This window comes from Orycteropus afer, unplaced genomic scaffold, assembly GCF_000298275.1.
Source record: "Orycteropus afer afer isolate SDZICR_OR568_19922 unplaced genomic scaffold, OryAfe1.0 scaffold00003, whole genome shotgun sequence".
Classification (NCBI taxonomy): domain Eukaryota; kingdom Metazoa; phylum Chordata; class Mammalia; order Tubulidentata; family Orycteropodidae; genus Orycteropus; species Orycteropus afer.
This window is the reverse complement of record NW_006921590.1, coordinates 21,391,599-21,416,303: the sequence shown is the minus strand read 5'-3', so window position 1 is coordinate 21,416,303 and position 24,705 is coordinate 21,391,599. Positions and strand designations below refer to the sequence as shown.

The window sequence follows — 24,705 nt, the reverse complement described above, 5'->3', positions numbered from 1 at the left end:
GTTAGAACTCCCGCAGTATAACAGTACCCTTTCTGCTTCCTTCCTGGATTCTCCAGTTTCATTCTTCCTTCTCTCCTGCCCCTTCCTGCTTCTGAGTTTTATTTTTGGACAAACACTGTCCTTTGGTCTTATATGGTTAATTATTTCAAGAAGTACAGTTCTCATGAATATTATAGTTCACTTTCTAGGCTTGTCTGTTGTTTGGCTGCTAGGTGATCCCCAGGGGTGTGTGTTCAGTTCCATTTGAAGGGTATGTAGGGGCACAGTCTCAGGGCTTCCATCAGTCTCTGTCAGACCAGTAAGTCTGGTCTTTTTTATGATTTTGAAATTTGTCTTACATTTTTCTCCCAATCAGTCCATAACCTTCTGTGGTATCAATCAGAGTGGTTGTTGGTGGTAGCCATTTAGTTCTTATGGTCTCAGGGTAGTGGAAACTCTGCTTCTTGTGGACCATTAGTCCTTTGGACTGATTGTTTCCTCTTGAGTCTTTGGTTTTCTTCTCTATTTCGACTGGACAGGGGAAGACCACTAGTTGCATCTTAGATGACCATTCACTGGCTTTTAAGACCCCAGCCACTACTCACCATAGTAGAGTATAGAACATTGTGTTTGTGAACTTTGTTACAACTGTCGACTTAGCTGTCCCCTAAGACTGTGGTCCTAGGCCCCCAAGCCCAGGGACTCATTCCCACAAGGTATTTGTTTATGGCTAAGAAGTTTTCCTAACTTTGCCCCCTCTTTGCTCTACTATATCCATGGATGTACTTACAACACATTCGAATACATATGTAGATATATCCTCCAAATCTATATATGGTCATGAGTGTCCTTTCATTTGCCTACCATACCTATTCATTGTTTTCGTTTGTTTGTTTTTCCTGTTTGTGTAATGGAGGCACAGTTAGCCAGTTCTTTGATACTAGGCTGTGACAACCACTTTCCTTGCTTGAAGAAGTCCTTGCTTCTTTGTATCTCTCATTTGGCTTGATATCAAAGCTTAAAAAGGTTACTGATGACATTATGAACCTTTTCAGTATGCAAATTATGTAATGCTACAAATTATTTTATATTGGTATAATCAGGTTCCTAACTATTCATTTTTATCACTGCCTGTTCAATATGCCAAGATTAAAGTAGAATAATTTACAGGAATGACTCAGATCTTGAAGAAGAATAAATGTGAAAATACTGAATTCCAAAGTGCAGATTCTATCACTAGGCTGTGGACTTTGTGAAGATAGGGGCTGTATCCCATAGGCCTTTTTTATCCTCTGTTCCTACCTAATGGCAGCCTGTAGACCCTCCCCGAATAAGTAATGAAGGCATAAATGAAGCCTGCTTTGGCCTCCTAACCTCCTGACATTTACTATAGTTGTCTTAGAACAGTGAAAGTTGATAAATGCTGTTTAACTAAGAATCTAGTGCACTTGCTAAAAAGCATGTTGACTGTGCTTTAGCTTAAATAGGTGTAGTTAATTATGGTATTAAAATACAGTATGGTTGTACAAATACTACCTATTTATATTTATTATAAAATAGTAAATATGGCAGTTAGTGATAAATACTATCAAGAAAAACAAGAATTTATAAGGATGGAGAATGATAGATGGGTGTCTGTTGTTTAAAGTTAGGATAGTCATGTAAAATATGTGAGTAATATTACAATGCAAAAATACTTGGACATTTAAATATTAAAAATTAGAGTCCGTACTTAAGGCAAGCATCGTTAATTATTCCCATTTGAGCCATGAGAGCCGAACCTGGTTTTCCCATTTTCATAGTGACTTCAGAGGTAAAAAGATGATTTTAGACAGGTACTTTTCTCACTTTTTGGCAAGGCTTTGAACCAGTTCTTCCTGTTTCAGTCATGGCTGATGAAGCAAAACTGGAATGGACCTGAATTTGTCAAATATAGATGACCTAGAACAGTAACAGGAAAAACTATGGGTCGATACCCTGCTAGAAACCTAATCTCCCTCTTAGAAAACAAGGGTTGTGCACATGTTGCCTAGCAACCAGATCTCTTGACAGGCAGAGTCTGAAACAGTAGTGCCCCATTCAAAAATGATGGTCAGCTGTGCCGCTTTGAATGTGTGTCCCTCTCCACAGTTCTAGCTGTAATCCAATCTTACATACCAGACTCCTAAAAGGACTTACTGCGCATCTTCGAAGTTTTCAATTCCAGGGCTTGGACCTGGAATTTTTCCCCTTCCAATCATTATTCTACTTCATCCAGATTTTAAAAATTTGGCCTGTTCCAGTTTCACCTTGTTGACCATTACTGAACTGGTCTGGACTCCTGCTTTTTGGTGAGAAAAATAATTGATGAAGTGATCCTTTCTCTTACTAAAGCTTGGATTTTTAAAACCAGCACATGCAATTCGGAACAAAAACTCAAATTTGAATATTTAAAAATCATTTTTATACATTTAAAATAGTATTTAGGGAGGTATCAATGACGAAGTTGTTGTTGTTGTTATGTGCCATCGAGTCGGACCCGACTCATAGCGACCCCTCCTTGAGTTTCCAAGGCAGTATCACTACGGAAGGAGCTCTGGTAGCATAGTGGCTAAAGCACTTGACTGCTAACCAGAAGGCTGGCGGTTCAAACCCACAAGCCACTTCTCGGAAGGAAGGTTGGGCAATCCTACTTCTGTAGTGATACTGCCTCAGAAACCCAGGAAGGGGTCACTATGAGTGGGGGCTGACTCGACGGCACATAACAACAACAACATCACTACGGAAGTAGATTGCTCCATCTTCCTTCCGAGGAGTGGCCGGTGGGTTTGAACCACCAGCCTTCTGGTTAGCAATCAAGTGCCTTAGCCACTATGCTACCAGAGCTCCCCAATGACGAAGGGCATCATATAAATGCTGCTTTTTGATCCATATTGTAAGTTTTAAACTGATTTTTAGATGAAAGCATTTTGGCTTAAATGGGCGAGGCACATAGATGTTAGAGCTTTCTAGCAGATGAAATTGCAGGTGTTATTAAAAAGAAGGACTGAAAATGTGGTTTGAAACCCAGATCAGATGTGTACACATATTTATTTGTAGGTTTTCCATGCTGAAATAAATTCAGTTTGGTAGTACCTCAAGGTTCAAGTTCAGTGGTGTGTTAGCGTAACTACACCTGGAACATAATAATACAGTCTTATTTAAACTATTATATGAGGATGCATGATTTTATTGTTTTCGCAGAGGATACTTATATATATTTGGACGTGAGCGGCGGGAAGTCACATCTTTTGCTTCCCCACATCAGCCTGTTTTTAGGGGGAAATATCAAGCACTCTGTGGGAGAGTGTCGGATCGTTGTCAGGTGTAATCTTGTATCTGGATGTTCCCTTTGCAGATGATTCAGTCCCTCAAGGCTTTGCTTGAAAATGCAGATGCCGTGTATGAAAAGATCGTACATTGTCAGAAGGCAGGTAAGTGAAAGTTTGTGTTCCTTTCTTTAAAATAAATATAGGAGCAACATATATTTTGTCCCTGTATCTGAAAGTATGTTGTCGTTTCTTCTTTTTTGATAGTATATCAAGAAAACCAGATCTAAAAAATTTGCCATGGTCTAAAGAGCATACAGATTCAGTGGTTCTCAACCCTGGAGAACAAATTCACCTGGGAGAGCTTTAAAGTTATATGCATATTGGCCTGTGGTGAGGCTTGGGAATTCATAGTTGTTAAAAGTTCCCAGGTGTTTATAATGTACAGCGAGGATGAAGAACCCCTGCTTTAATCTATTCCTTAGTGTCACCTGTGCTACTAAACCCTGTACCACTCTCCGTGACTTTCTAGTGCACAGTAGAAAAGGTGAGGCTTGAGGGGATGCCTAATGATTTCTTTATAAAGGAGAATGGGCTCCACTTAACACCACTTAACACCTTTTAATGCATTGGCATTTTTATTGATAAATTATCTTCCAACTGTTATACTAGATTATAAAATTCTACTTACATAACAACCATCTTAATTAATTTTAGCTGTGGCAATACCAAAAATATCAAGTATCCTGTATTGTAACAAGAAAAGACAAAATGGAGTCCTTTCAAAATTTGAGTGTCAATTATAAAAGTTCTTATAAGAAGAATATTTATAAATCATGAGCAAGAATATTTTGTTTTTATTTCCAAGTTAAAGCACTATAGATGTTACTTAACCTGGAAAAAAATTTTTTTGTTTCAGAAATTTAAAATATTTTTGAGACAAATATATGTGTGATTTTTGTGTGTGTGCTTATTTAAGGAATATATTCATTAGTGACTAATCAACAAACTCTAAAATCCTCATCTTGTTTTACTTATTAGCAAATTATTATTAGCGTAATCGTCCTACTTCAAGTCCTTTCTGAGTTAAACCTCTCCAGTCCACAGCTACAGACAAGTTGCTTCAAACACCATTTTGACCATACCCTTTACAAAATCATCTGGTAGTTGCCTAGAATCTCTTGTAGCTAATCTGAGCTCCTAACATCCGATGGAAGGTCTTCTATCAACTGGCCCACCCATTTTGTCAATATTACATATTTATTAATTAAACCATCTGTTTATCATTTGGTAGATATCTTTTGAACTTCTGTGTATAAGGTACTCAGTAGCTCTTACATACCAAAGTATAAAAAAAATAAGCAAGATTGGTTTTTGCCTTTTAGAAATTTACAATTAAACAGGAATTATGAAAGCAAGCACACAGGTAAGTAGGATTCATTCCATCAAAGACATTGATCTTTACCTTGTGTAGTTCAGGAGTCTGAACGTGATTTGCAAAGCAGTGGAGAGCTATTGGTTTTTGAGCAGAAGAAGAGAGGTACTGAACTTGGAGGTGATGATCATAGTGCCTGTGTGCAAAATATTTTAGTGGGCAAAACCCACCAAAGATTGTATCAGGAGGCCCGTGGCAATTGTTGAGAAGATGCCTAAGCCTTATGCCTCTGGGAGCAGTGAGGTAAGAAAGGAAGATCAAGTGGGTCGTGTGACCTCACCTTTGCACTGCCCTTCTACATTCCTTGAGAGTTTCTACCTCATCAGATTTTCACAGTCCATCTCTGCCAATATGTATTTCTTTTTTTCTTTTAAATTTGTCTCAGCACTCTTCTAGGACACCTTTCATGATTCCAGGATTTATTTTACCCAGCCATTCTGTGAAGCCTTTCAGTGCATTTGTTTGCTTCAGTTAATAGCACTTCTTCAGTAGCTATGTTTTATCAATGTGCTCCGTCTTCCAAACAGGATAATAACTTCCTATGGCACCAAGATTGTATATTGAGTCACTCTCTGTATTTCACCTGTGACATCTGTTCTAACATTCTGTACAGAGCTGTCGCCCAAATATTAACTGACTAAATGTGATTTGACTTCTATTAAGTATTCAATTCTATTAAACACACATATCACTATGAGAATTGTGAACTATTACAATTTGAAACTACATTTGTCAGAAAAAGAACTGCTTATTAATTTAGCAGTTTGAGTTATTGTCAGTTCTTCGCAACTTCATTGGTTTGTGAAATCTGGTCATTTCTAATGTAATGTGACTTTAGGTTGTTCTGTTTGGCTTCAATGAGGAATGTGTTTGTAGTTGTATTTAAAATAGAGCTTTATTTAAAAAGCTGAAAAGACTTGTCTATTAGGAATTTTTATTGTTGTTGTTGTTATTTGCCCTCGAGTTGGACCTGACTCATAGCGACCCCTCCTTGGGTTTCCAAGGCAGTATCCCTAAGGAAATTTTTATTAGGAAAGAAAAAAAAATAAATAACCACTGTGTAATGGTTGACGTAGGAGCGCTGGTGGTGTAGTGCCTAAGCCATTTGACTGCTAACCAGAAGGCTGGTGGTTCAAACCCACCAGCCACTCCTTGGAAGGAAGACTGGCCAATCTAGTTCCATAGAGATACCACCTCGTAAACCCAAGGAGGGGTCGCTATGGGTCGGATCCGACTCGATGGCAGTGAGTTTGGTTTGGTAAATGGCTCATGTTGCTCTGGGTTTAAAGATATTTATGTGCATATTAAAGATTATCTTTTGGTTTTATGGTTACTGCTGAACGCCTACATAATCTTTCTGTTATCCTGAGGACTTATTCTAGAGTCCTTGATCTTTTGTTTCTCATGTTTACAGTTATCATAGAGGCATATAGTCATTAGTCATATGAAGAATTGCTAATTTTTTTGGGGCTCCAAAGATACTTGAAATAAGATATTACTTTTGATAAATAATTGTTATTCTGCTTGCAAAACTGTAATCTTGTGACAACAAAATGGAGAGATATAGGTCACTAAAGTGCTACAAAAGAGGATTGTTTTAGAACTCTTTTAATCTTTTAAGCACAACTTTATATTCCTACTAGACAACTTTCATTTAAACAATTTAATGAAAATAAGAGGTCAACCCCTCCACCCCCAATCACATGATCAAAAATGAGTCCCATCTGGACAGGGTTCAGACTCCTGGGTATGTGGTAGATTTTTTTAAGAGCTGGAAATGTGTCTGCTGGTGTTGCCATTGGGAAGAAGGAGTAGGGCAGCAAAGGACTGCTGAGAAGTGAAGCCCTCCAACCACAGGGAGCTGGGGAACCTGCAAACCCCAGTCTGCAGATGACCCAAAGGGACCCTTTGGGGAAGACAGTGGAAACAACTAGGTGACAAGCAGTTGGAGGCAGCCTGCGCATGCCAGTCTTTCAAGAAGAAAGTCTGGTAGCTCCCAGAACTGGAGAGTTAAAGGGAGATTCTATAAGAAAACCTTAGCATGCTCCTAGGAATACAAACTATCCAGTGAAGAGGTGAAGAGAAAGACAGTAAAAGATGTGCAACACAGATCAAGACTGAAGGAAGTGAAGAGGGAAGGAATCAAGTACACTCATGAAACAGTTGACCTTGGAGATGAGGAAAGACCCTTCTTCCTCTCACATAAGACCGAAAGTTGCAACAGTTAGAGAAATTCTGAGAAAAAGGGGAGTGGTTTTCCTTGAGGAGGTAAACCAGAAAGTCATGCTGTAGAACACCAGCTTTGGAATGAGGAAGTGAGAGAATGGGGTAAGGATAGTGCTAAGAGCATGGGAGGGTTTGTTCAGGGTCAGAGGTTAGTATTAGTAATATCTGGTAATGGAGCAAATTAAATAGTGGGTCCTGCAGGTGTGATGTGGGATGAGTGGGTCTGGGCTGCACATATGAGAGAAAGACCGAGAAGAAATAGATGGCATGGCTGTACAAGAATGAGTGCATATAATCTAATAATCACAGGTAAACACACACATACACACACACACCACATGTTCATTTCCATTAATCTAACAAATAGTTGTTCTTCCAAGAAGTAGCCAGGTAGGTAGGTGGTCAGTAAGTCGATTTCGACTCATAGAAGACCCCTCCTTGGGTTTCCGAGGCAGTATTACTACGGAAGTAGATTGCCCCATCTTTCTTCTGAGGAGTGGCTGGTGGATTTGAACCACCAGGCTTCTGGTTAGTAAAGGCAGGGGAGCTAAAGAGATGTCTATAGGGAGGAAGCATCATAAAAGCTCATGAAAATTTATTTTTAAAAAGTTTATAAAAGTTCATAGAAAAGCTGTTAACAATCTTTCAGGGGAAATATCTTTTCCACTTTTTTTTTTTCAACTTTTTGTGATTTGAGTGAAATTTTGCAGAGCAGATTCATTTTCCATTCAACAGTTCATACACATTTTGTTTTGTGACACACAATGTAACAGCTTTCCTCCCACTTCCTTCTTGTGTCCTTCTTACCTTTGCATTCCTGCCTCCCTAGCTTTCTCCTGCACAAATGCTGCCCTTCTGATCTCCCATGGTTCTTAGTCCTGCCTATTGTTTGACTGAGAGGTAGCCACAGAGTGAGTATCATTCCAGGCTGGAAGGGGTAACTCAGGGCCCTAGTCTCAGAAGTTTTACCAGTGGCTAAGGCACTTGACTGGGAGCTCTGGTAGCATAGTGCCTAAGGCACTTGACTGCTCACCAGAAGGCTGGCGGTTCAAACCCACCAGCCACTCCTCGGAAGGAAGGTTGGGCAATCCTACTTCCGTAGTGATACTGCCTTGGAAACCCAAGGAGGGGTCGCTATGAGTCGGGGCCGACTCGACGGCAAACAACAACAACAACAACAACAAGGCACTTGACTGCTAACCAGAAGGCTGGCGGTTCAAACCCACCAGCCACTCCTCGGAAGGAAGGTTGGGCAATCCTACTTCCGTAGTGATACTGCCTCGGAAACCCAAGGAGGGGTCGCTATGAGTCAGGGCTGACTCGACGGCACATAACAACAACAACAACAACATCCAACCAGTAATCCTGGTCTTCGTATGTTTTTGAATTTTGTCTTTTCCACATTCTAATATCTACCTCTTTCTCTCTTTTAATAGCCAAAAAATTATCGCCTGGCTGATTTGTAATTTTCTTTCCAGTCATTGCCTTGATCTGTTTTATAAAAGATAGGAAGATTTAATAGGAAACCCAAACTATTTTTCCTTCATTGAACTGGATGTTTTTACCAGGTGATTTTAAATGGAAAATAAATTGTCTGAAGGAGAAATAAAGCTACCAGTGAGAGACTTCCTGGTAAAGATGGTGAATAAACACATGCATTTAATCTCCACTCTCTCCCAAAAGTCATCAAGATGACAACAAAGAGGTTTGTTAGTTAAGGCATAAATTCATAAGGACAAAAAAAATGGGAGCAACATAATTTTGGAAACTGAAAAACATATGAACAACTGATAATTGACTTACTTGGCCGACCCAGAAAACTTAGTTCAAAGCTGACAGTGAAGAAAGCGAGCAAGCAATCTGATTATAAGACCACCCTTTACTTCCTGCTCAGAATTTGATGGCACTGGGTATCTCTGGAATTGGAGTAAAAATAGGATAAAAGGATAGAAGTATTGAAAGCTAGATTAAGAAGCAGTTTGACTCCAGAAAGAAGTTGAGAAACTACGTGTGTGGTGGGGAGGATACAAATAGCAAAATTTTCATCCTTCATATTGAGAATTTAACAGATATGCTTGAAAATATAAAATGCTAATTACCATAAGCATGTCACCTAGAATTATGGACAGACATACCAAAAAGAGAAAAATCCCAGGCTACAGATACTGAATTTGAGTGGTTCTAGAGAGGGAGAAATTGGCCACAACTATTTGGTTCTTTAAAATGCATGCATCTGTAAGCCTGGTAAAATAAAAACTAAACTTAAAAAAAAAAAAAAGGAAGGAAGGAAACAAGAAGAGAAGCTGCTGAGGGAACTCCCTGACTGAGGATGTTCCTGGAGCACACCCGCAAAGCCTTGGGGACAGTGGGAGGTGACTAAAGGGCAGAAGGATCTCCAAAACATCCCTGGCTGGCTTCCCTGGCTTTGTGGGCATGCCCAGTGCAGAGATGATGACCAGAGAGCCTGGTTCCTCTCCTGGCAGGAGAACTGGCCCCAGGCTCTTTCAGAATGACTGTGAGAAGACAGGAGGAGACAAGCTCTAAATGAAAGAAAACCAGCTCACCTCAGCCCTATTTAAGGAGAAGCTTAGTTTTTAAAAGCTCTAAGGGATTCTCTTGCATGGCCAGGGTTGCATCATTACTGAGGATAGTGGAATTTGAGGTAATTTTCCAAATAATGAAAGCTTTAATTACCCTTCTTTTTAATGAGTTTAATGGGACAATTTCAATAATGGATTGTATACATCCTGCTTTCTTAAATTTGGTTTGCAAAAACTAATTTGAACTTTTCTCATGATCTCTGGGTCATCTTGTGCATTCTCCATTATTTTGCTGCAGTTTAACGCGAGGATTCCCTAAGAAGCCCTTAGGTTGTAGAGGACCCTTAACCCACATACTTAATTGCCAGCCTCTTTAGATCCCATCCCGTGTTTGCACACTTTCATCCCATCTCCTTTCATTCAGCGCTCACTTCCTACTGCTGATTTGTACTGTCTTCCACACTCTCTATTTGTACATCACTCTCTTTGTCCTCTCTAATTTGCTGCTTCTAGTCTGCTGAACAGTTGGCATTTCCCCTTGGGACCAAGCCTGATAGATTTGTCTTACCTAAAAGCAGATGAGGGCCTGCCCCACACCCCACGCAGAGAGAATGAGAAGTCCCATGACCTGGATTTAATGGCTCCAACCCCACCAAATGCATGGCCTGCCTCATAGTGATTTTCATAGTATAGAGTAGAACTGCCCCATAGGGTTTCCAAGGCTGTAAATCTTTACAGAAGCAGACTGACTCTTTTTTCTTCTACAGAGCAGCCGGTGAGTTTGAACCACCAGTCTTTTAGTTAGCAGCCTACTGCTTTAACCACTGTACCACCAGAGCTCCTCTTAATGGCTCAGGGATCTTTTTTATTTTGCGAACTCCTCAATTCTCAATGTGTTCATGGGAGCTGAGGCTCCCAGATAGGTAACTTGTCACCATATGTCACTTGATTTGCTCATGTCATTCATTATCTTGCCCAATACTGTAAACTTAAAGTCATTTGCAAAGTTCATTCTGAAAGCGCTTCATACATGTTTCGTTTGAAATCTCCTGCAAAAGGGAACCAGGAAACCTTATAACTTTGTTTTTGTTTACATCAGAATATTTCTCAGCTCTTGGGTTTACAGAGGTAAAAGGAATCCAGAGACCCACATCCTAGGCCCTCTGTACTTTGCCACTTGACCCCTCTCTGCCTCACTTTCCTCCTTCTAAATGATTCCCTGAGGCCCTGTGAGTTCTAAAAGGCAGTGACCTGACATCAGTTGCCTAAGCAGCAATATCGAAATGGCAGTTACTTAGAAATATTAAAAGACTAAACAGGTAGTCCCATACAGCCACCCGAGGGTACATCAGTTGCAGCGTGAGTCTGAGGGGGAAGTTAATGCCCGGCTTAGAAGATGAGAATGATTGTCTCTGAAGGCTAGACACAGGGAATCCCCCTCAGATGCAGATCCCTTGGCATCTTTCCCTTTCTTAAAGAGTAGGTGTTGGACTGCCAGAGCCTCTCTCAGGCACATACTAATTAATTAACTAATAATTAGTGAAGTGTGGGAACCTGAGAAGTTGCAAGTCCCTCATTGGTCTCTTTCTCTCCTTTTAATTCCCCCAAGAGAAGCCTCCATCTCTGGTAAGGAAGGGTAGAGGGAGTGATCATCAAGGACTACTAGGGCAACTTGGGGAAAACTTTAAAATAAGAAAATGGCCCCTAGAAACCCTCTATCTCATGACACCTCTCTCATCTCTTATACCCTGGATGCTACTTTAAGGATCCCACATCAACTTTGTTACCAATAGTGACTTTCCTAAGTGGGATCAGAATCTTCTGGGGATCTTTGTTTAAAATGGAATTTCTTTGCCTCACCCCCAAAACACTGATTCTTTTGGGTAGGCCTCAGCAATTTGCATTTCAGTGAGCAAATTCAGGTTGTGAGTACACCCCAGTAAAGGGTGGAACAGAGCACACCTCCCCCCATCCGTATCTGGGCCCCTCCTCTGCTCTTCAAGAACCGTGCTCGTGACCACTGGGACTGGCACTAGTCATGTGATTCATGAGATTGATTGGCAGCCAAGTCATCTTCCTGAAAAAACATGTTTGTTCTTTATGACATCTGTCACTGGTGAAAAGTCACCTGTGCCATGAATGAAAGGGAGGAAAATGAGGGAGTTACTTGGTCTTCTTGGGATGTCTACCCTGTGATCATACCCCAAAACTGGACCTTCTTTTCACTTCTCTTTCTTCCGCTGCCTCTGTAAAATCCCAGAGTGTCTGAGAGCATCACTTTTTGATACAAAAAGCAACTCTCAGGGTCATCCATCAGGAATGACCATCATTAAGTCAGGCTATTTTCAAGTCTGGGGCTTATGTAAAAAAGCTGTTTAAAAAAAAAAAAAAAATGATTACTTCTACTATACCTGTCAAAGCTGAGAAGAACTACAATTCATGTGAAGTCCATAAGCAAAATAAATCACCTTTCTCAGATACCAGAATATATCTATATCTGTAACCTAGTAGATATCCTCAGATATAAAGTTAAGAAAATGGCCTAACTAATCATCTCTCACATTTTTCCAGCTCTCAAATTCCGTGGAACACAATTCATACAATATAAATATATAAAGTGTTGTTGTTGTTGTTGTTGTTGTTATGTGCCATCGAGTCGGACCCGACTCATAGCGACCCCTCCTTGGGTTTCCGAGGCAGTATCACTATGGAAGTAGATTGCCCCATCTTCCTTCCAAGCTGGTAGGTTTGAACTGCCAGCCTTCTGGTTAGCAGTCAATTGCCGTTAGCCACTATGCTACCAGTATTAGAGTGGGTAAAAGTAAACAAATGCATGCTAAGAATATTTAACAATGTTGTTGTTGTTGTTGTTGTTATGTGCCGTCGAGTCAGCCCTGACTCATAGCGACCCCTCCTTGGGTTTCCGAGGCAGTATCACTACGGAAGTAGGATTGCCCAACCTTCTTTATTTAGAGATAAATCTTCTTATAAGAAATTTGGAGCCACTTTAACCTGCATTCTTTCAATATATGTCAGTGCCATGCCAATAACATGTCATTACACATATTAACATATTAAAGGAAAAACATAGCCATGGATTTGTGGAATGTATTTAGTGCCAAGACTCTGTACTAATTATTTGAGATGGAAAAAAATGAGTGATAAAAGCCAATTTCAATTCTAACTACCATTGAAAGTTATAAAACTAGCCAAATGAATGGTATAGGCACAAATAAAATTTGAAGAGATAAGTAATCCCAAAGGGTTTTGTTGGTTGGGGAAAGATGGACTTGAACTGGGGGCTTGAAGAAATGCAGGATTCATGTAAGTAGAGCAGAAGGATTAGGGTATTTTAGGTGGGAAAGCTTTGAAGGCTTCATCATCAAGGTGTGCTTTCAGTGCACGTGGAATGTAACGGTCTGGCTGAGGGGAGATATTTGCTTCAGGAAGTAGCAGAAATTCAGGGGGGAAATAAAATTGGGGTCAGATGATGGAGGCTCTTTAATTCAAAGCGTTTGGGCTTGGTTTTTCCAGGCCAACATTTCTCAAAGTCTGATTCAAGGAACCATGAAGTGGTTACTCCTGGAACAAAGGATTTTATTATCAAGTTTCATAGCACAACTTATTTCCCTTGGAAGACTCTAAGTACACGATAGCATGCTCAATGTCCTCCAGTTTAACTCAGTTTTCCCCAAAGTTCTATGGTCATAAAATCTTTATTTCAAGTTCTGCCATTGTCTTGAACACCTCAGGAAACTGCTAAAGGCAGTGGGGTCACTAAGTAGTTAGGAATCTGTTTGGGGATTGACTGGATGACTCATCTCTCTTCTTTGTCCTCCTAGTTCAAATACCTACTCCTAGTCATGGAATAGGAGCTCTGGTAGCATAGTGGCTAAGGCACTTGACTGCTAACCAGAAGGCTAGCGGTTCAAACCCACCAGCCACTCCTCGGAAGGAAGGTTGGGCAATCTAACTTCCGTAGTGATACTGCCTTGGAAACCCAAGGAGGGATCGCTATGAGTCGGGGCCAACTCAATGGCATATGACAACAACAACAACAGTCATGGAATGGGAGCTCTGGTAGCATAGTCCCTAAGACACTTGACTGCTAACCAGAAGGCTGGCAGTTCAAACCCACCAGCCACTCTTCGGAAGGAAGATGGGGCAATCTACTTCCATAGTGATACTGCCTCGGGAACCCAAGGAGTGGTCGCTATGAGTTGGGGTTGCTATGAATCGGGTCTGACTCGACGGCACATAACAACAACAGCAACAGTCATGGAATATGATGCTTGAAATGCTGGATAGGAAGAAGTTGGCTTTGAATGTGTGTTGAGTGTGAGACCACAATAGGATGGTCAAGTGCAAAGGAGAGTGAAGTTGAGATGGAGATCAGACCTACAAAAAGAATTGGCTGTTATTGTCTAAGGAAGAAAGAGTGAGAAGGAAATACACAAAGCTCTGGAGTATGATTATGAGCCTACAATTCAGAACTGGATGTTTTATTTCAACCTAAAACTTTATCCTTCTTATGTTGCTCTCCTTTTGTCTTTTTTTCTATAGTAATTGTTATTTTATGACACACAACATAATTTACTTACATTCCTTGTTTATTGTCTGCCTTTCCCCAATTGAAATGTGAACTCTTTAAGGCCAGGGGTCTTTATTTTGTTCATAATGTATCTCAAACTCCAAGAACATTGCCTGGGAGGAAACAAGTACTCAGTAAGTAATTGTTTAATTGAATTGAACATAGAATGCTGCAGTTATTTCTTCATTCATTTATTCAGAAGACACGTGTCAGATTCTTACTCACAGTCTGACTAGAAGCTGGAGGATCCACAGATGATTAGGATACGGACCCTGCCCTCAGAGGGCTCCAGATCAAGTGATGGAGAGAAATGTGTGAACAGATCACTACTGCACAGTGAGTGTACCTTTTACAGCGTGACAGTGATGACAAGGAGAAGGAGTGATGACCTCTGTTTGGGTGACAGTGGGTCCAGGTTTTAGAGCAGAAGAATCAAGAGGTGATTTGTTTTTAGGAAGCAAGGGAGGTAGGGACAGGAATTCCAGGCAGAGCAGAGTATATACAGGGTAAGAAGGCCTGTACCAGCAGTAGCGAGTGCCGTGGAGCATCAACGCATGGCCAAGAAGGAAGCAGCAAATGAGGCCAGTGATGTGGGCAACAAAATAATACAGACCTAAGAGCTGGAACATAAACAACAACAACGCTAACGACGTATTACACTGAGTTAAAAGAATTCTACATGGCAAAAACTATTTGAAGCAAAGTCAAAACTAAAACTACAGACTGAGAAAAAATATTTGTAATACATAACATAGATAAAGGGCTAATATCATACATACATACATATATATAGCCTACAAATCAGTAAGAAAAAAAGCCAACAACCCAATGTAAACATTCCTTACAAAGAAGATGAAGAGACAGTTCACATACAGGAAATTCAAAAGACTCTAAAACAAAATGAAAAGGTGTTCAACTTCTTACATAAAAGATGCAAACTAACAGTACACTGAGATGTATACATTCATTAAACAAATATATATTCAGCATCTACCATATACTGTTCTAGAAACAGGGAATATAGTAATAAACAAATCCCTGCCTTTATGAAGCTTAAATCTAATTGTGGAAGATAGAAAATAACCAAAAAAGCAAATAAGTAAAATATAGTGTGTCAGATGGTGATTACTGTTTTGGAAAACAATAAAGAGAAGGAGGTAAGGGGTGCCAGAGATGAAGGTGGAGGAAGCTGTTTTAGTATATTCAGGGAAGGCCTCAGAGAGGCAGTGACATCTGTGCCAAGACAAAAATGAAGGTGGGGAATAAAACCATGTGAATGTTTGGGAAGGAATTATCTTGTGAAGAGAGATAATCACCTGAGAGCATATGAAAAGAGACTCTAGGCAGAGAAGGTGAAACCCTGGCCCCCTGGTATGTGGATGCTAAGGAAATGAGGAGGAGAAAGCCAAGAAGGTTAAATGACAGGGCCAGAGAGGTCGGAGAAGAGTGCTGTAATGTCCTGGAAGCTAAGTGAGTGAGGTGAGTCAAGGAGCTACCATTCTTCGTGCATCATATCCAAACATTTGTGTCACGTACCCTGAAGTTTGCTCACATGGAGGTCATGATGGCTTGCCAAGTACTCTCACATGGTTGGGAAGAATGTAAATCAAATCCACGTCTAGGAAAGGCAGTAAATGTCAGAATTACAAATGCACATTCCCTCTGAGGCAGCAGTTCCTTTTCTAGGAGTCTGTTCTACAGATAGGTTCACATACTTGGGGAATGGCACGTGTACAAGGTTTTCTTTGTAACACTGGTACGGCCTAAATATTCAACAGTAGGTTAAATACATTATAATACATCCACACAGTAGAACATTATACTACCATGAAAAATAATAAGGATGTATATACATTGATATGTGTGTCTACACCTACATATGTACTATGCGTGTATACATATGTACCCAAACAAAAAGCAAACTCACTGCCATGGAGTTGGATCTGACTCATAGCGACCCCTCCTTAGGTTTCCGAGGCAGTATCACTACGGAAGTAGATTGCCCAACCTTCGTTCCGAGGAGTGGCTGGTGGGTTTGAACCACCAGCCTTCTGGTTAGCAGTCAAATGCCTTAAGTACTACACTACCAGAGCTCCTAAGGAAGATCTTATGCATGTATAGGTAAAAATACATAATGTTTCAAAAACTAAGGTGAACAGTGTGCATTATTGACTAATAATTGTTTTAAAGGTAGGGCAGGAAGATTAGCCTCCTGTCTACTTGTGGTTGCATAAACTGTCTCTGGAAGGCTAAGAAAGAATAGCAGTAGTTGCCTGATGAGAGGGGAACCAAAAGGCTGGAGGATGTAGAAGGGAAAGACAGTTCACTGTGTAACAGTTTCTACTTTTTAAATTGTTGCACGTTTCGACTATATTACCTCTTCAAAAATGAAAGCTTTTTTAAAAAGCATAAAAAGAAAGAGAGAAATGGACAGGGTGAGGTCACAAGGGCCTTGTGTGTTACGATCACCATGCCAAACTGTGGTAGAAAGGAAGGAAACGATTTAAGATTGAAATCCAAACGAAAATGTTCTAGGTATAAAAATCTAATCTTTGAGTATGAGGGGGTAAGGTCTGTGTGTTCCTTGGTGAAGTTAAATGAAGAATGTCCTCTTAACCACTTTATTTCTCAAGTTTCCCAGTGGCCTTGAGTCGACTCTGACTCATGGCAACCCATATGTGTCAGAGTGGAACTGTGCTTCATGAGGTGTTCATGGCTGATTTTTTGGGAAGTAGATCACCAGGTCTTTCTTTTGAGGTCCCTCTGGGTGGACGTGAACGTCCAGTCTTTTGATAGCACTGAGTTGGGTGCATTAACCCTTTGTACCACTGAGGAATGTTCCTCAGATTATCCCACCACAAGTGTGTCATGTGGCTATGTGTTTAGAACGCCATTATAGCTCGATTCCATAAAGGACTAAAAGTGATGCAACTTCATCTCACCTAGCCTTACCCAGATGGAAATGCTGGCAGAGGAAGAAAAACTTCCGTCACAGAATTCATTCACAAATTGTATTGCTCTGGATTTGGCATCACAGGGATCTTGATCATCCATCTGGGTTTTACAGATATATTTAAGAGACCTGGTTCATCTATTCCATTTCATGTGGAATGGGATTTAACAGCTCAAGATCTTATCTTAAAATTATTTAGCTTTTGTTAATGCCAAGATTGTTTGGGAAGAAGGCCAAGAAAGAGAAACTACCAAATGAAACTATATAAAAAGTAATTAGACATTTCTGTGTCTCCATGGGTTATAATGTAAATGCCCACCTGTCAGTGGCACACCCAAATTTCAGACCCCTGGTGGTTCTGAACAGAGCATATCATTTTTAAAGCCTATGCATTTTAATAGGTACTAATTAAGGACCTCTGGTCGCTCAGTGCCTAAGGCATTTGACTGCTAACCAGAAGATTGGCGGTTCAAACCCCCAAGCTACTCTGCAAAAGGAAGATGGAGCAATCTACTTCCCTAAAGATTTACCACCTCAGAAACCCAAAGGGGGTCACGGAATCAACTCAATGGCAGTGAGTTTTTTGGTTTGGGTTTATATGTAAATTAAGGAGTTATGGTGGCATAGTGCCTAAAGCATTTGACTGCTAACCAGAAGTTTGGCAGTTCAGCTCAGACTCACCAGCCACTCTGCAGAAGGAAGATGGGGCATTCTACTTGCATAAAGATTTACCATCTTGGGTCGCTATGAGTCAGAATTGACTGATGGCAGTGGTTTAAAAAAAAAAAAAAAATGTATATGTAAATTAGTTAGAAAAAATGATTAGCTGCCCATAGTTTGTTATTAAGGTAGTATGATATTGTGTCCCAAGATATTTACATTGAGGTGCTTTTAATAGTGTTAATGAGGCAACTTCTTTACTGTCCCAAATACTGTTTGTTGTCCCAAATAAACAAAGAAACCAAACCCATTCCCGTCAAATGTATTCCAACTCCTGGCAAACCTGTAGGACAGAGTAGAAGTGCCCCAGAGGGCTTCCAAGACTGTAGTCTTAACGGAAGCAGATTGCCATAGCTTTCTCCTGTGGAGCTGCTAGTGGGTTCAAACAGCTGACCAACAGTTAGCAGCTGAGTGCTTAACCACTGCACTACAATAGCTCCTTGAGGTCCCAAATACAACCTATGTTATGGGATTCTTTGGGGAGCTCTGGTAGCACAGTAGTAAGTGCTCGGCTCCTAAACAAAATGTTGGTGGCTCAAACTCACCAGGCACTCCCCAAAAGTTGTGGCAGTCTGCTTCCTTAAAGACTTATAGCGATGGAAACCCTATGGAGCAGTTCTGCTCTGTCTCATAGGGTTGTTGTGAGTCAGAATCAACTCAACAGCAGTGGGTTGTAGGGAATCTTCTAGGTAATAATATCCCACTAAATGTAATTTGAGGAATATGAAATAAATGTATAAATATACTTCCTTTTTCACTACTTCAAAGATTTTACACTTTGCTTTTGGTTGCTGTTTTCAACACGTGAAAAAAATATTTTATCACTGGTTATGTTTGTGATGGGGAGCTTTTTAGGACCACAAAGTACATTTTTCAGTTGAAAAAGTAGTCTTTCTTGGAGTTTAAGATCAATATGTCTATGTTATGAGCATTTTTGAAATTTATTTTTGCCTCTAAAATGTTTTAGCCATGTGGTATGTGCTGTAGTTTAGATTCATATCATTTAGATTAGTAGAAAATCCCCAGCCAGGGGTCTGAAAGGTCATCTGCTTTATGTTTGGCAAAGAGTAAGTAGCATTCGTTTCAGTCAGAAGAGGAAGTGATGCCGTGTCTCTGTCTACGCCTCTCTCCTTTTCAAAGCAAAAGCCTCTTATTAATGCCTTTGATCTGTATATCATGTTTCATATATTTGCATGGCTGCTGGATTGTCATCTAAGTTTGTTATCTCTGATGGGCAGCAGAAAACTCGAGAGAAGTGAACATTTCTTTTTACTGCATTCCAGTGTACTTGTTGCTCATGTCCTTAATTAATTTATGGCATCTTGGAAAATTAGGACCCACTTATTAATTTTCATAACACGTGGTATTTAATCTATCAGCATTATATTTTATTTTATGTCATTAAATTTTAAGCCCCTCAAAAAAGAACTTTTAAAATACTTAGATTAGAAAGGGTTGTGAAGTAATGGTTTGAAAATTATGTGGGACTGAAGAATCTGTTTAGATTTTCAAGAGATGATGTAGGAAGAAATGATAACTTTCTAAAATATGTTTGTTTATGCCAGAATCCAATCATTATACATCTGTGTGGCCGTACCTATCTTAAACCATAACGTTATAACCATATATCAAAAGGTTAAGTGATTTGTGCAGTCCCCAGCATGGACTGACGGTTTAGCCTTATTCTTTGTTCACGTGGTCCATGTCTTTCGTTTCCTTTACACTAGAATTGAACTGAACTCTCGTAGACATCTCCTGACTAGATTCTTCATTTGTCCTTTCTTGGCTGTTTAACAAACTATTGTTTATTTCCTTTTCAAGTTCTCAAGTTTATTACCACAAAGGAATTTGAGTGGGTTTTCTCCTTGGTTAACATTCTTGAAGAAAAATAACCCATAGCTTTTCCCTAGGAACAGAAACTGAGGGTCATGGAGTGAGAGGGACCTAATTGTAGGTTCCTTGGCACAGGGAAGCCAAGGCTCAAAGGCCATCCTTTGATCAAAAGAGCAGCCACCCCTGCCCAGCCAAGTCTGTGAGTGAGACCCTGCTCATTGGTGGCATCCTGGATGAAATTCATCCCTAAGCTTTAATCCATTTTCCTATGCTTTTGAGTGGATTTGTTTAATATTCTCATCCTCTTTAAACCTTAATGCGTTTGAACATGCTATATATTTTTACTGCTAAATAATATAGCAGTTTGCAGTTGTATAACACATACTTTTCAAAGGATATTTACCTGGTTGTTGTTGTTGTTGTTATGTGCTGTCAAGTTGGACCCGACTCATAGCGACCCCTCCTTGGGTTTCCGAGGCAGTATCACTACGGTAGTGGACTTCCCCATCTTCCTTCCGAGGAGTGGCTCGTGGGTTTGAACTGCCAGCCTTCTGGTTAGCAGTCAAGTGCCTTAGGCACTACACCACCAGAGCTCCTGTAATAATGCTATTGGGTTTAAATCAGTTAGAATAAAGGACATTGGCTAATGAACAAAATATAATTATCCTGTTAAACAGGTAACTTCAAGATAACAGACAACTACGCGTGCCTTAAAAATATACAAATTTATGATGAAAAGGAGCTGGCCTAGTATTTGGAAGACATTAGAAATACACAGCCTAATAGAACTTATTTCTGAAAGAAAAAAAAAATCCACTTCTTATTCCCTCACTATATTGGCTAGGTTTCTATTTCCAAACCTGAAGATTGTTTTCACAGTGGGAATTCTTGCCTCCATCACTAAGCAGCAGCAGCAGCAGCATGAGTCGCAAACGGCCTTCTCTTTCACTTCTCCCCAGTAGCTTGGTAGCGTAGTAGCTTTGCGTAGGCCCACCGTGCCGTGCTCGGGCTACATCAGCCAAGAGCCATCTTCTCTAAAGAACATTAGAACTCTTTTGGCTTAAATCTGTAATTTATAAATTTCTAAATACTAATTTTACAAATGGCCATCACAAAAGAAATTTTTTCCAGCATCAATAAAATTAAAATTCTTTTCAGAAATCTGTAGCCTTTTCATTCGATAATTCATCAGTGAAAACTGCTAGTGCTGTAGAGCTGGAAGGCTTCTGTTTCATCCATCTTTGTATCCCTGCTCCCACAGTGCTGATAGGGCCCTGTGCGGGGGCAGCCCTCAGTGAGCCTGCTGAGAGAATGACAGCAGCAGTGTTCTTTTCACTTGCTCAGAAAGAGAAGCTAGTTCCGTGTTTTCTTACGCGCATGTAAGAACTGCGAAGGATGCACTAAGCAAGCATTATTAAAAACCTGCTGATGAGGGCTGCTCCTCAGCACTGCGCCTATGTAAATGATCAGCTCCCTTTCTGGAGCTGAGGCGCCATTGCTAAATTATTGGCAACAGAGACAGGCAAAGAAAGACACACTGATAATAATTCAGCCGTGAAAGTGAGAAATAAAGTAAAAAATAAGTATTTACTGTAGGCAGATAAAAAGAGGTAATTGCATGTCAGCGGGGTTATTAGGGTAGTTAGCAAGAAGGCAGTAGGGAGAACTGGCCTCTCGAGCTGAGCAAAGGACTAGCCACCAGCCGCGGCCAGATGTTATTTGTGGCCATCCTGAGGCCAGCTTGTACCAGAACATAGTGATTGAGTTGTGCTGGTTGAACCCTGTCCCCTGCATCCCAGGTTCCCATCTATCTTGTAGTTGTCTGGAGCCTAAGCAGATAGCCTTTCTTTAAATTCCTGCCTTCTCATAATCCAACCTCAGCATCCTAAACTCAGGACCCTAAACTACCAATCACAGGAAATGATAAAGAGCTCCCTGTCTTCTTTGTTAGGTAACTCTCCAGTATACTTGCTTACATTTTTATAATTGGCACAAGGACAGTCAACTGTACCATAAGAGGTATAATTACCAGTTATTTGTAATTTGTTCTATAAAGTTTCACATTATAATACATAGTCCTTATATGCCATATGTAGTATCTGTTCCCTGGTACAAAACTCCTAATTGGGATATTGCACCTGCACAGTTTAATTTGGGATTGATGGGAAAAAAAATAGCAACTGTTATGTATTCTGATGGCATCATTTAATGCTGTTGCAATATTTGCTGTACTCATGCCTCTAAAAACCGCCATTGCATTCAAGGACAAAATTACAGAAGATTTTTTGATGAAAGAGTTGTCAATGTGTCACTAGTTCTCCTACACCTGTTCACTGCCAGTGCTCCTAAAAATCTGTAGTTTCTTACAGAGTGTTCAGCATATTTAAATAATGGGTTTAAATGGGACTTTTGATAGGACTCAGTATAGCATACATATATCAAATGACCTGCATGTGGTGTGTGATCAACAAATGTTATTATCTGAACAATTAGTGTTACTACTTCAAGCATCAAGAATGACTTTCATTATGCAAAATGATGTGACCTTTTGTATCCCAATGTTGTAGATGGCTACTAATAACAAAAACAGAGAACTGTTCTGAAAAAATCGACATTAAAGAAATCTTAGCTAACAGTTCATTTTTACTTTTTGAAGCAAATATTCATGATTGGGTTTCATGTTGGAGCCCTTTTAATAAAAGCAAAACAGAGAAGCATAGGAAAAAAAGTCTTGTTGAAGATAAACAAGATAATTTACTAATAAATACCAGTATATGGGAGCTGGGCCAATCATTAGGGGGGGAAAAAAAAGATTCTTGCCTGTCTTGCCTCCCTCCCACCCCTCCTTCCTTCGTCCTTCCTTCTTTTGGGTAGACACTGTTGGCAGGCCTGTAATTCTTTTTCTAAATGCCCCTCTATTAGTGGCCTGTTTATACCTGTTGGATATGCTTCTCATCATCATCATGACTTTCAGTCTCCTGCTTTGTATTTTGTTTGTCATGTTTTCACCATCAGACATTCACTCTCTCTGTTGTTGTTGTTATGTGCCATCGAGTTAGACCTGACTCATAGTGACCCCACCTTGGGTTGCTGAGGCAGTATCACTATGGAAGTAGATTGCCATACTTTCCTTCCAAGGAGTGGCTGGTGGGTTTGAACCACCAGCCTTCTGGTTAGCAGTCAAGTGCCTTAGACATTATGCTACCAGAGCTCCTACTACATGGTTTATTGTGTGTCTCCTCCACTGGATTGTGAACTCTTGAAAAGCAAAGGTTAGTTTTTTTTTTTTTCTTTCTGTTTTGTTCCCTGTTGTTTTCTTGGCTCCTAAAACAGTGCCTGGTGTGTGCTAGGCATTCAGTAGATACTTGTTTTATGAATGGATAGATGAATGATATTGCCATATGTGGAAACTTTTCAAAGTCATTCTTTTGGAAGTCCCTTCTGCAAACATAACAGATGTTTTAGAATATTCCCCCATGGTACAACAAATTTCTATTCTTTTGAAAATGGATTTGATTTTGAATACAGCCAAAAGTCATTCAGGACCCAAGCATGATGAATAAAATAGATCAAATTTAGTAATATAGTATGGTTTTACGTTAAAAAAAATAAAGTGCCATTTAAAAGTAATCAGTATACTAACAAGATACAGTCAGGTTAATGTCATTACATTCTTAAACAGGCACATTTATGAAATGCCAGTGGAGGTTGGAAGCATTTTCACTATACCTAGGAGCTCCAGTGGGACCTCTGGTAGCATAGTGGCTAAGGCACTTGACTGCTAACCAGAAAGTGGCTAACCAGCCACTCCTCAGAAGGAAGGTTGGGCAATCCTACTTCCGTAGTGATACTGCCTCGGAAACCCAAGGAGGGGTCGCTGTGAGTCAGGGCTGACTCGACGGCACATAATAACAACAACAACAACAGGAGCTCCAGTGGCGTAGTGCCTAAGGCACTTGACTGCTAACCAGAAGGCTGGTGGTTCAAACCCACCAGCCACTCCTCGGAAGGAAGATTGGGCAATATACTCCTGTAGTGATACTTCCCTGGAAACCCAAGGAGGGGTCCCTGTGAGTCGTATCCGACTCGACGGCAGTGAGAGAGTGAGTGAGAAAAATAATCTATGTTGCAGTTCATTGCCACAGATTGGATGAAGAAATAATATATTTTCTTTTCCTTTTTCAAAAAATGTCTTTCAGCCATGGAATTCCATGAACACTTGCACAGCATAGGCACAAAGGAAGGTCTGAAGGAACGGAAACTACAGAAAGCAGTGGAGAGCTTTACCTGGAATATTACCATCTTAAAGGTATTTAGCAGAATTCTTTCTGATGCTAGTGATTTTGCAGTATTTTCCATGCATGTTTTTTCCTTTTAGTATAACGTCTCCTTCATTGTACATTATCAGCCACTTCAGACTGTAATATGGTCACGGAAATCAAATGAAGAACTCTACCCTCCAAAGGTACAATAGCTGGTCAGTGTGGGTAGGAGGTAGAACATGGGAACTTTTATGGTTGGCTCATTGCAGCAGATTCTGGTAGGAAGAGAATGAACACACCATGTTATTTTCAAAGCGTTTTATTATTTTTAAAGTTCATGAATGCCAGTTGCTATATTTGAATTAGAACTTTCGATTACAAAGGATTGATTGGCAGTGTAAAGATTCTAGATACCTACATTTGGTTTACCACTTTAAAGCATAATCCCAGCCTTAATATTAATGTGGTGTTGCTAGGTGCCATTGAATCACTTCCGACTAATATTGACCCATGTATAACAGAATGACCAGGTGCCTGGTCCTACACCATTCTCACAGCTGTGGCTTGTTTGAGGCCATCGTGGCAGCCACTGTGTCAGTCCAACTCATTGAGGGTCTTCTTTTTCACTGACCCCCTACTTTACCCAGTGTGAGGTTATTCTCCAGGGATTGGTCCATTCTGAGAACATGCCCAACTGCAAAAACGACAAGGAGGCCACATGTTCTGACCTCCTCTAACCCTACAAGGGGAAGGCAGGATTACCAGGAGTAACCCAAGGCCTATTACTGCAAGACCAAACATGCTGCCTCCCTCCAGCCCTTTCACCAATCGTTCCTCCCAAAGCACCCACCACCTCTCTCCTGGGTTCGATAATTCGCT

At 40.3% G+C, this 24,705-nt stretch overlaps 1 protein-coding gene across 1 annotated transcript in view; it reads left to right on the top strand.

Annotated features, from left to right (window-relative positions):
* PLCL2 (phospholipase C like 2) overlaps window positions 1–24,705 on the top strand; it is a 267,613-nt gene that overhangs the window by 218,051 nt on the left and 24,857 nt on the right. The window contains exons 4-5 of the mRNA XM_007936615.2: window positions 3,356–3,431; window positions 23,764–23,873. Of these exons, the coding sequence (XP_007934806.1) occupies window positions 3,356–3,431; window positions 23,764–23,873 (186 nt within the window). The remainder of the gene's footprint in view (window positions 1–3,355; window positions 3,432–23,763; window positions 23,874–24,705) is intronic.